The sequence below is a fragment of the Diorhabda carinulata genome, chromosome 7, assembly GCF_026250575.1.
Source record: "Diorhabda carinulata isolate Delta chromosome 7, icDioCari1.1, whole genome shotgun sequence".
Classification (NCBI taxonomy): domain Eukaryota; kingdom Metazoa; phylum Arthropoda; class Insecta; order Coleoptera; family Chrysomelidae; genus Diorhabda; species Diorhabda carinulata.
The window spans coordinates 6,726,920-6,739,805 of NC_079466.1; the positions used below are offsets into that span (position 1 = coordinate 6,726,920).

The 12,886-nt window shown below is 31.0% G+C and overlaps 2 protein-coding genes across 3 annotated transcripts in view; one reads left to right on the forward strand and one right to left on the reverse strand.

Annotated features, from left to right (window-relative positions):
• LOC130896680 (protein quaking-B-like) overlaps positions 1 to 12,886 on the reverse strand; it is a 724,732-nt gene that overhangs the window by 333,427 nt on the left and 378,419 nt on the right. The gene's annotated exons all lie outside the window — the stretch shown is intronic.
• Positions 5,901 to 7,348, forward strand: LOC130896681 (integumentary mucin C.1-like). Its single transcript, XM_057804937.1, has 2 exons — positions 5,901 to 5,970; positions 6,732 to 7,348. Exons 1-2 carry the CDS (start codon positions 5,922 to 5,924, stop codon positions 7,148 to 7,150), a joined length of 468 nt encoding a protein of 155 aa, XP_057660920.1. The 5' UTR covers positions 5,901 to 5,921; the 3' UTR covers positions 7,151 to 7,348.

The window sequence follows — 12,886 nt, forward strand, 5'->3', positions numbered from 1 at the left end:
TAATATTGTTCTTAATATTTTTCTCTCAACAATTCTTAAGTCTTCTTCTTGCTTTTTTGTCATAGTCATAGTTTCTGCAGCATACATCATGACCGGTCAAATAACTGTTTTATATATTCTCATTTTTGTACTTTTTGCTAGTATTTTGTTTTGCAGTAGTTTTTTGTTAGCGTAATATGCCCTGTTAGCTGCTGTTATTTTTTCTTTGACTTCTGCCTCTTTATTTCCGTCACTACTTAAGGTTGTTCCTAAGTACTTGAATGTATCTACTTCCTCAAAATCAAAATTTCCAATTTTTATTTTCTGTTTACCTCCTATAATACGTTTATCTAGCCTCATTATTTTTGTTTTCTTTTCATTTATTTTGAGACCCATTTTACTTCCTTCTAGTACTATTTCCTTTAGAATTTCTTCCATTGTGTTTCGACTTCTTGTGATAAGTGCTATGTCGTCTGCATATGCTACTATTTGTCCACTTCTAGTTTTTATTGTTCTCTTGTCTATTTTACGCATCACATATTCCAGTGCCAAATTGAACAGCGTCGTTGATAAAGCATCCCCCTGTCTTACACCCTGATTTATTTCAAATTCTTCTGTGTTCCCCACTTGTGTCCTTACTGTAACTGTTGTTTTCTTCATTGTACACTGTATTAGTTTTCTTAGTTTGGGGTGTATTCCCAGTTCTTTTAGTGCCGACATGAGCTTACTTCTTTTTATCGAATCAAACGCTTGTTCAAAATCTATGAAGAGTATTTCCACTTCCATTTTATACTCATCCGTTTTCTCCATTATCTGCTTGACCGTATGGATAGCATCTATTGTAGATTTTCCAGATGTAAACCCGGTTCGGTACTGTCCAATTATGGTTTTGGTTTGTTTTGAAATTCTTTTTTGTATGAGTGTTGACAGTATTTTGTATGCGGTGTTTAGCAGCGTGAGTCCTCTGTAATTCTTACATATCTGTTGATCCCCTTTTTTGTGTATAGTAATAATTTCACCAGTTTCCCAATCCTCAGGCATTTTTTCTTCGATCCATATCTTTTTGATCAATTCATATAGCCGATATTGGAGGTCAAAGCCTCCATATTTTATTAGCTCCATATTAATGCCATCTAATCCAGGTGCTTTTCTATTGCGGCTTTTATTGATTATTTCATAGATTTCCTCTTTTGTTGGTTCATCCGTATTTTCGGTTGCATTTTCTAGATCTTCTATTTGTTGATATTCTTCATCTTGGAGTACTTCTTTATCTGTAAGTACTTCCTTAAAATATTGCGTCCATGTCATTTTGTACTGGTGTTCATCTTCCGTAACTTTTCCGTTGCTATCCTTTATGCCTTTTATCTTCCCTTTATTTACCTTATTTTGTTCATTTATGCTCTTATAGAACTTCTTCGAGTTTATATTTATATTTACCCTTTCTATTTCCTTTATTTTGCTGTCTATCCAATTTCTTTTTGCTCTTGTATTAACGCTTTTTGATTCTTTTCTTAACTCATTATATTTTTGTCGCATACTGGTTTAATATTTGCTATGTACTTATATACCACTCATATACTAATCATTATCTATTACTATTACCTATAATTTTGTTACTCATTGTGGTTTTATTCTGTATATTCCGTAGGACCTTTTCAGAAAGACACCGCACATTTTTCCTCTTTTAGTTGGATTGCTATTGCTACTTAAATAATCATACCTACTTATCAGTGTTAACAGCTGTTAACTTCAACGAGCAGAATATGCAAATTATCCAAGTATACACCTTGTTAGGTAACTAATATGGAGGAAAATTGCGTTTTGGAAGCAGCGTGAACATCAAACTAGACAAATTATATTGGTCAGAATTAAACACTGTAATTGGACAACAAATTTTTTTTATTGAGAACTATTTTAGAACCCGTAATGAATATATCGCATTCAACTTTTGGATACTACCACTAACTCCAATTCCACCGTCTTGCAGTCACTTGCAGGTAAAAGTATTATCAAAAATGCTGGAAATGATTTATATTGTAGCAGAAACAAGTAATATAGTTAGTTTGCAGATCATACATAACAAATAAAATTTTGTTATTAGTATATTTTGTTCTCCTATGGAACTATTTTATAGACTATGAATGCATATATTATCAATATTCATCTTCTGATATAAATCCTATTAATTAAAAAGATAATTTTACTAAAATAAAAAATGATTTTCACAGAATAAGGGATGCAAGGTGTAACTTGTGAAAAGATAACGATCAACGATCTGATAAATACTCAAAAGCCAGTTCACGGAAGGTTTGTGAAAATAGTTGTAATAGTTTTGAATAGTAGAATATATGTATATATGAAATGTAGAACAGTATGTATAAAATAATCGTTAAACATGATAATTGAGTGTATTGAACCAATTGCTCCAAGTAGGAGATTTTAAGAATATTTTCAACTCTCGGCATTGTTCTCATATAGGTGATAATAGAACCATTCGATGAAAACATGAATTGTTATTTTGTTTCCAATCTAGTTCTGTTTATTAGATCTTCAATAATCACCACTCTAGGTTGAATTTGATGCAACGGGTATCATGCTGGTGGTTTTTTTGATTTTCTAGATACTTTATTTCAAAGTATACCATTTTCAAGATCACCAAAACAATACTAAAAATATTATCTGTCACTAGCTAAAATGTTCTCAGTGCGTTATCGACTTTCATTCCTTGACAATTTTTAAGGTAAAATAAAAGCTTACTAGAAATTATTTAGTGGACACTTCCAGTATTCTCGACAAAAAGTCTCTCAAATTTGTAGAAAACTCTACTAACACTACCCTTGAAATGTGATTTTGCTTATATCCTAATATTTTAATAGTTAATCCACTATTTCATTTGGTCCTTCTATTTTATTGTTTGTATTTTCTAGTATTGTACCATTATCACTTATATCATCTTCTTCCGTTAAATTTTTTGAAATTCTGATTTCTTTTTTTTTCTATAAAACTTGTAATCCGTTTTCTAATTTACTTCTTTTTATGTTGATTACCATTATTTTTATTATCATTGTGCATATTGTCATTTAGCCATTTTATTCTCTTTGTTTTTATCATCTTAGTGCTCTCGTTTTTTATTGTTCTATATATATCATAACCATCTTGTTTCATAGTTCAGAGCCATTTCAATCTAGCATCTTTTTCCTCTTTTATTTGTATTGTACATTCCTGGTCGAGCCATTCGTTATTTTTTCTTTTGTATCAATGACTTCCTGCGTTGCATTTATAACACATTTTTCAATCTCTTCTCATTGCTCATTAACACTATCTTTTTCTTTGCTCTTTTGTAGTTGTATTTCTATTTATTTTCTTTATTGAACCTCACTCGTTTTCAGTTCCTTAAATCTTGCTTACATGTTGGATCATCTTTCATCTTATTTTTGATAATAAGACGTGATCTATTTGATTTTCCGTGGTAGTTCCTGGTATTATTCACGTTATTTTATGTTGTTTCTTATGTTTAAAACTAGTGCTACTAATATACATGTTGAGTTACTCGGCTAAACTACATATTCTCCCCCATTATCGTTAATTGTTTCGTGTATGGTGTCTTTCCCTGCCACACTACTTGAGTAGTCTTCTTTTCTTATTTTTGCATACATATCTCCAATAATTACACTGGTCAACAGTGGTATTGGTGGTGTTTATTTGCCCTTCTACGTTTTATCCTATATCTTGGAGTGCTAATATGTCTATTTTGTATTTCAACATTTCTTATACAATTTCTTGAATTTTTTCCTGTGCCAGCATTATCCTGATATTCAATGATGCCATTCCCACTATATCATTCCATTTGTTTATTCCATTTCTCTGTCGATTTTAATTATATCCATGTTATTTTCTTTAATTGCTAGTTTTCTGACTTCTTCTCTTTATTCCCTCCTCCATTATCTGGGTAAAGATCGTTTCTTGTCGTGATTTTCTCTCGACTTTTCCTCTGCTCCATAAATTTTGCCATTCAAAATTAATTTGTTATATTTGAGGGTGGCGTTGTGTCATTGTTCTCAGGCTAATTTCATCTAAGGTAACAACTTTTTTATTTCTATTTGCACTTTTTTCGCCTAGTCTTCATTAATCCATAAATTTGTACTTTTCAGTTTTTAAGCTTGTTTCATAATAATTTTTGTTTTATTTTGCAATTTTAACTATAATTGATCTATTTTTGTTTAAATGCTCCTATTCTGTTGCACGCTACTGAATCAGCTCCCAGGTCGACTTCTACCTATATTTTTCTCATTATGATTTGGACCTTTTCCTTTATTTATTGTTGACTCTTGCTAAGCTCAAATTCTTCTCAGAAAATTATTTGTTCTATATATTATTACATCGATAGACATTTCAATTTCTCAAACGCTGTTATTATTTATGTGACGGAATTTTTAGACCTGATTTCCAAGCATTACAAAATTTCGCATTTATTCAATTAAGCACATTATTAAAAACAGCTGACAGTAGGTTCAACGATTTCTTTCCGGAGACTAGTTCTCAGTAATGGCGTCCCCTATATCCATAGAAAAAATCAATCACTTCATCAATATTCACTGCCGTAAGATGGTGATAAGTTATATGAACATTCACCAATTGACAATTCTCTCTCCAAAAGAGGTTGGTCCAATACCATCAACCTCTACAAATTATGGTGCAAATTCTTCTTATAAAAGTAAAGGCAAATCTAGTTTAATAGCTTGTACTCCATACAAGAGAAATTAGGAAGAATCAATCACAAAGAAATCGAAAAAAAAAACGAAAAATCAAAGTCTTCAGGAACAGCGGATAAAAAATCCAAGATTAAAAGTAACAAAAAGGCTGGAATGATATCAAGCTGCTCAGATTTAGAAGATTCCGTACATTTTGACGACTCTACTGATGAAAAGAGGATAACAATGATGCTGAATGTTTGTTTTGTCAGTGAAAATTTTCCGCTTGTTTTATATGGTCCACGAGAAATACGGCGAAGTTGAAGGCACACAATTTGTTTGCTTTAGGTGTATATTTGTTACTTTTAGTAGAATAATAACAATAATTTCATTTTGGTTCCTCTCCTTCTTTTTATTTTCTAGATTCCTAATATGAAACAGTCTTTTATTTGGAATCTATACTCATAGTATTAGGAAAACAATTTTGAAAATGACAAAAAGTTACTTTTTTAGTTTTTATTGCTTTAGAGAAATAATTATTATCTTAAATAAACTTATCGTTCTAAAGTAAAATTTATACACAGCGCTCTATCGTTTTTATATAAAACTATTTAAAGGAATTAAATCATCATCCCTTCTTTAATAAAAATATAAAAGATTTCTCGTGTGCCCTTCCCCTATACAAGTCATTGATAGTTAGAAATTAACGAGCAGAGATCTATATCAATTCAAAGATAAAATAAATAATGATAACAACTGAATAAACTGACAGAAACATTATTGTCTTTGTCCATAAGCGTGGGGTGCTTTGCTAATAAATAAGTAGTAATTGTAATGATTATTATAGAGCATCCCACAACTTTCAGTTTGATTAACAATGGAATCTTGCTATTTAGTTTTATTAAATTGAAACATTTTCCACCTATCAGAATCTGAAAATTATTACAAAACAAAAAAAATGGTAGCTCATTATCAGGTTTAGAAAGGAACATTGATAATTTTAAACCACCTTGTTTCTTAATATAAATATATGACTAAGTATCGTAAAAGTTTTCAACAAATATGTGGAATCGCTGTAGAAAATAACTTTTATTGATGTACATACGCAACTTTATCATTAAAAAAGTACGAGAATTGTGCAATAAAGTATTATCTTGTTATCAATCGAATATATATTTTTATATTATACCAATTGTATATAAAAGCTGATAAAGCTATTAAAATGATTTCAATAGGGACATATCAACCAAGATGAAAACTGAAATAGTGACTTTGTTGTTAGTCCTGTGCCTAATACAAGGTAATGACAATTATATTTTTCCTTGCTTTCCAGTTCATTTAGTAGTTCCTTATTGATCTTATTTAATAAAAAACTTTAAAAATTCTTTGAGCTTAAATCTTTGTAAGTTCCAAAAAGATAATAAGTTTAGTTGGAGTTTTTCTAAGACGCTCAAAGAACAAAATATAAAAAATTTGTTAATACTTATACAGATTTAATTTCTTTGAATGTCACAATATAAACATTGTATATTTTAATAGCTATACTTTCACTTTCATCACAGCAATTACCGCTGTTAAAAAATTAACTAGCCACGATACAGGATATAGTGATGGTTTATTCTTCAATTTGATATGATAATTAATCAGCTATTTAATAACTACTTGTAGCTGTTGTATACATTTTTATATTTTGGCAAATATGCAGTCACAATTCTCCTTTGTACCATGTACAGTAGATTACTAGATTCATACCAAATTGATCTTCTAAATAAATTTGAGACTTCATTCAATTGATAATCACAGATACTGTTGTTCTATGCTTAATTTTAGTTAATTTTATATAGCTATTAAGACCATCAATCAGTGTTACCAGCATAATACTAAATAATTCCTGATCGTTGGTCAAAATGTTCGTTTCAGGTGAGGAAAACGTTAGATGGAAATTGTTTGTGTTGTTTTACCTTAAATTCATTCATCATATGTTTCAATGAACACAATGGTTTCAAGTATTCTTCTCACTCATTCTTCTGCAATGTTGTGATAACTTGTTTTTGTTCACAGGCAAAGCTAATACGAATAGCACGACAGCGAATTCGACTGCAACCTCCGAATCAACTACAGTCTCAACTACATCTGTCAGCACTACAATAGATTCGAATACAACAAATACGGCTACAGTTAGCAATACGACTACAGATTCTACTATAACTGCAACAGAAGCATCCAACGCTACTTCAACTGAAATAACTAGTACAACCACAACGCCAACATCCGAAACAACTACAACTATAGCTCCAAATACGACTTCAACTACAGAATCAAATTCGACAACAATTACAACTGCAAATCCAAACACCAATACATCAACAACCTCTGCTACAGTTACAACAGAGTCCTCAAAGACGGCTTCAATGACAGCGTTAAATCCGGCCCATCTTGTGTGTCTCTTATTTATGATTTTCATAGTTGTTGTAGCGTAATGATTTTTTAAAGGTATTTAATGTTACCAATTAATAAGCGATATTTCTCAGTTTGAGCCAACAAGGCTGTCTTTATTGAGAAGACAAAATTGTTCTAATTTTCACTCCCTCTTTTTTGTATATTTAATATAATGTTATATTTATATTTCCCGTTCATTGTTAATTTTGTATCTGCTGCTATAAAAAGGTTTACTCACATCCAAATGTAATTATTCAAAACCCTCAGATCTCCTTTATACCATTCATCTCAATAAACAAATTAAATATATTTGTTTGGGATCGCAAATTGGAAAATAGTGAACAATGAATCATTTCTCATTTCTCTTGGTTTGCTTTTATAATAAATTTGGAACTTTGTAAATCATTTGAGACTTCAATCATTCTATAATTGAGATTATCAATTATTTATTTTTAGAAATACAGGTATCAGTAGATTACGTGAAACGGAATAACGAATCTTATCAAATGATTATAATGAAATGAGAAGACTCGTGTTTTTCTCATTTATAGAAGAATAAATTTTCTTGATTTGAAACATGGATAAGGCAGTCCCACTTTGTATAGAAGTTGAATGTATCTATATATTCGGTGGTTAATTTATATATGCTCCATTAGATTGAACCAATGGTACAATGTCTCATGATATAGGAGGTGATAGTACCATATTCAAATATTGATTGCTAATGCATATAAACAAAACAAATGCGTGATGTTGTCATTATGTTTGATCTGCTGAACCTGATCATGATCTGGATGATTCGATCATTACTACTTTATCGATTTTGATTGTTCCGTTGATTTTATAACCTAGTCATTGATTCCCATACATAGATAACTTTTAATTATTCTTATGAGCAGCGTAATTAACAAGCTACTCAGCCTTGTAATTTTTTGTACGCTCTTGTCTTTTCGACATAAAAACTGGATGTATTAGCAACTCCTTGATAACTGCTCAATAATAATTATTAAACCACCCAAAATCATAAAATTGAATTGAGGTCAATAACTACAGGAAAAACAACTTCTGCAAGTTGAGTTTGAAATTTTTCATAGAAATAGATATCCCATATCCGGAAAGTCTGTTAAAAATCTTGTTCCGAGTTGCGAGAACCTGCAATTAGCTGGTAAATGATCTACATGATGCAAGATTATAATTTCTATAAATTTTATAGTATATTTGATGAAAATATTATTTATGATAAGTTGAAAGAGACAAATTTCAATGATTCATCGTAAGGAGAATCATTCGAACTACAAAAGATTATTAGCTTATATACATTCATAGTACATGAATTTTTACAATTATTGACAGAATTACAACACCCAAGTGTAGTAATAAAATTTATTTGAATGACGTAGTTGAACTATCAGTTAAATAGATGGCAATATGGATTGATGGATATTAGTTAAGAAAAAAAAAATTTATTTGTGGTTATTTATAATAGGTGATTATATCAACGCACAAACTGCACCTTTATAATTTTTTGATAGATGAAGCTTGAAATGTAATTATTTTGCATGCCAAGATTATGCAATAAATTGTAAATAGCGAGATATAGTGCAGGCGCCAAAGAAAGTTGGGTGTTTAAATTATGAACATCGGCAAATATGCACCAATTCTTTTAGTTGAGATGCCTAACAACGGGAAACATATGTGGCCAGCAGCTGTACTGATCCCTTTTCGTTTTCTCTGCCTGCTTTACTCTCTAGCGTCGGATTTCGGGAGAGTTTAGGGGAGCCGAAGCCACAGACCCCACAAGCAAGTAAGAGCCTCTCAAAATTACTAATTTGATCATTCATTTTAAAAAAAATATCAGATCCCTAGCTAAGTTTGCTTCCTTTTCTAATTTTTTTTTAATTAAATGAAATATACAGTATTTAACATCCAATGGATAGTTAATGAACTGATGTTATTTAATCCACACACTAATTTTTTACTCTATATAATAATTTAATACTTTAAATAATGATAAACTCTATATTCCACACATTCAAAATGTGAATAGATTGTAAAATTCCACGTTTCGTGACCCGTGGCAATTAAACGGGTCTTCAAAAAAAAGATTTTTTCCAGTTGCATGAGATTTATTGCTGATTTATATGTTTTAAGTTGGGCTGATTTGAACAATAACTTCCATTACTCTCCATCACATATAGTTTTTTTGCAAAATAAAGACAGTGATAAGAAAAATCCACTTTTTATTACAACAAACACACAGCATGATATTTATTGAAACCAAACAACCAATATTTATATTTTTCTTTTTTAAATTTATACACAACCTTATGTTCACTCTTTTTCTTCGTAAAACCTTTTGTTCTTTTCTTCTTTGTGTGATGGCCAGGCAGTGGTTTTCTAGTACAGCTCTCTAACTTTATTATTCCACAAACATAGGAAACAAAAAAAATTTGTATAATCTGACTGTTGACCCAACATGGTTAGCATTTCAAAATATCCGCAAACCATCAATTAATGTTCTTGATCTTAAATTTTTTCAGGAATCGTAGCTAAGTCATTGTAGTTTTCTTTCACATGAACTAAGTGTTCCATTGAAAGAGATGCAGATACATTAATATTATGCAGCAAGACTGCTTTGAGGAAAATGAGTTACCAGATGATGAAAGATTTTTCTTGTAAAGCTTTGAATCCAGTAATTCGGCAGCATCTTTTAAAGACCCAAGTCTTTGACAAGATCATTGAACTCTATCTGAGAAAGTTGATTTTTCTCGACAACTGAAAAATCTGTGCTAGATTCGTTCTGGCATCAAGGAGGTGAGATATTATTGTCAATAAGAAAATCTTTAAATAGCTCATAGAACAATTTGTGCCCAGAAAACCCACCGGAAGAGTCCTATTACTATTGGGTGGGCATTCAATCCATTGCAGTAACGTGAAGACGCATCTGAGAATCAAATTATTTTATTCTGTTTACCGAGCCATACCCCTTAATTCTTGCAGCCATAATACAGATGTTTTTTGAAGGTATTCTAATCGTTTTATTATGAAACCTGTAATTTATTTCTAAGGGCCAATCCTTGACGACGAATTAACAGGTTACAATACGGACATTTTTTACTGGATACTGTAGAAAATAAATCTGCTACCATAAAAACTCAGTTTATCTTTCAAAGCAACGGGTGCAGATCCGTTCAATTCCTCAGTCATTCCTGACTATGCTTATCTAACAGAAGAAAAATCATAACCGCTGTTGGTACGTGCACAAACCTCTACAAAGACAATAGTTGACTTCAATACCACCAAACGCTTGATAAAGCCTCAGCCATGATTTTCATATACTTCGTTTCGCCTCAACAAGATTCCAACCTAGGAATACTGTTGGATCAAATATCTCTAGTGCCGATGACATGTGCTGTTACTCCTGTTTTAACATTCCTTGAAAATATTTCGATGAAAAGAGAAAAGTTGATTTCAAAACAGAAGAAAAAGAAAAACCGAAATTACAAACACAGAAGATAATGGAAAACCAATTTTCAAAAAAAATACTGTTCTTGTACTTCTTCAAGTTGTGAGGATGAATCCAACATTTGTGTACGATGTGATAAATATCACAACGAAACAAGAAAAGGAGAAGACTGGATCAAATGCATCAAATGTAATCGATGGTTACACGTAGGGTGCACCAAGATTTCTGTGGCAATAATTGAAGAAAAAAAGAATGTAATGAATGTGAAATAATTTTGTTTTTTACGTTGTGTTCAAGAAAATTGTATTTTTTTGTCCTTTATTCAGGTGGTATGTAGACCTATGTAGTTTTGCATTTGTTATGACATTATTTTTGTCGCGATGACGCGATTTGTAAAAAAAAAGGAGATCATTTTGAAAGGTAGTGAATCAGTAGAGCTGGTCAATATTTTATTTTAATGTGAGTTTGTTTCCGTTATTTTTAATAACCTGTATATTTTATTACTTAATAAAATGTGCGACACTTGTACTGGATTTACCCTACTTATAGAGATTTTTAGAAGCTGGTGAATGAAATATTATAATCACTATTTCACTATTTAGCTTAGCGACTAAGTGAACTCATTGAAATAGATGAAGCAGTTGTAGAAAATCGCATTATAAAGTTACAACTAATTGAGGCAGTTCTTATCATAAAAAAAGAAAAACTATTCAGCATGTCATTTGGCTGCTTAATTCCTTGGCGAAGATTTGTCGTATTATGCCAGCATTACATTATTTAACTAGTTGCGATTCGACTATCAGATTGGGCTCATAAAAAAGTTTATGTTGCATAGGTAGGTTTTTCACAAAAAGCTCCAAGATATTTAGGGAATCTATACCAATGTATCGAACAATTAACAGATTTAGAAGCCATCTGCACTTTTCTTTCCTCAAAAAAAAAAAAATTAACTGCTTATCAACTTCGTATTAGATGTTCTATATTCAAGTTAAGAGTACAGCATAGCTTTTCTTAAGTTCAAAACTATAGAAGACGGTGCTCAGAATTTACTTAGTCAACTATATTCAGCTCCCGACCTAATAGTAGGTTTTGAAAATAACTTTGGAATTTTAATATACCAGTGAAATCTATGTGGTCGATATGATATAATTCCTTATCTAATGTTTTTCTGTGAAATACCAAGAGAAACAGTCCACTGATAATATGTTTATACTTATCAGGACAAATTTTTGAATTATCTATGATTTTTCAGATAAAGTATGTAAAGAAGTTCTTTGTATACAATAGCAACGCTGAACATACTCGTATGATATTGATACATCAAATTTATTGAATTTCTTTTTTTGTAACCGTTGTTGCCGTATTTATTTATTGAAGCCAGATATACAGTGCTTTTCAGATAAAAGTATCCACCTTTAATAACTTTTGTAATACTGGTATTTAGAAAAAATCCAAAAACACGTCAATTTATGTTGGAAGGGGCAAGCATTATGGCTTATTTAAACTTACTGGAAAAGCCACCCCCTCACCCCCAGCAGCATCCCCTTTATTTTTTTAAATTACTTTTCATATTTTTTATGTAAAATTTGGATACTCCTCTTTGAGCTGATTTACAAAAATGTATAATACTTGTAGGTTAAAGTGGTTAGTTTATGAGATAAACAATTTTTCTTTTAAGAGCACAAATTTTACTTATTATTTACTTTCACCTTATTTGCCTGTACTAAAATGGGTTGTACAACAGTTCAAACTCTTTAATCTTTTTAACTGTGCTATTTATTCTACTTAAAAAATCCAAACAACAAAAAACTCTACTTTTTATTAAAGTTTGACATTGTCAACTAGAATTTGTAGTCACTATTGATAGTGTAATTTGATACATTATTTATTTTGTTTCTCTGAAATGGTTTACTCTTTGCAAGAAAGAATTGAAATTGTAGGTTTATACTACCAAAATAATAATTGTGCAAGAGCTGCTGCTAGAATATTTAACGAATTACATGACGGAAGACATGCAACTCATAAGTATGTAATTCAACTGATGGAGAAATTTACCACAACAGGGTCTGTTTGCAATAAAGTGCATAAGCGAGAAGGACTCGTAAATAACGAAGCAATCCAAGTGGCAATTTTAGGGCAAGTCAGCTTAGAGGCTCAACAACCCCAATCGTTGTCAACAATAAGTAGAGCGATCGGTGTTTCATCTTCTACAGTTTTCCGAGTTCTACATAAATTCAAGTACCACCCATACAAATTTAAGTTGGTGCACGAGTTGAATGAAGATGATTTTGATCGTCGTCTAGAGTTTTGC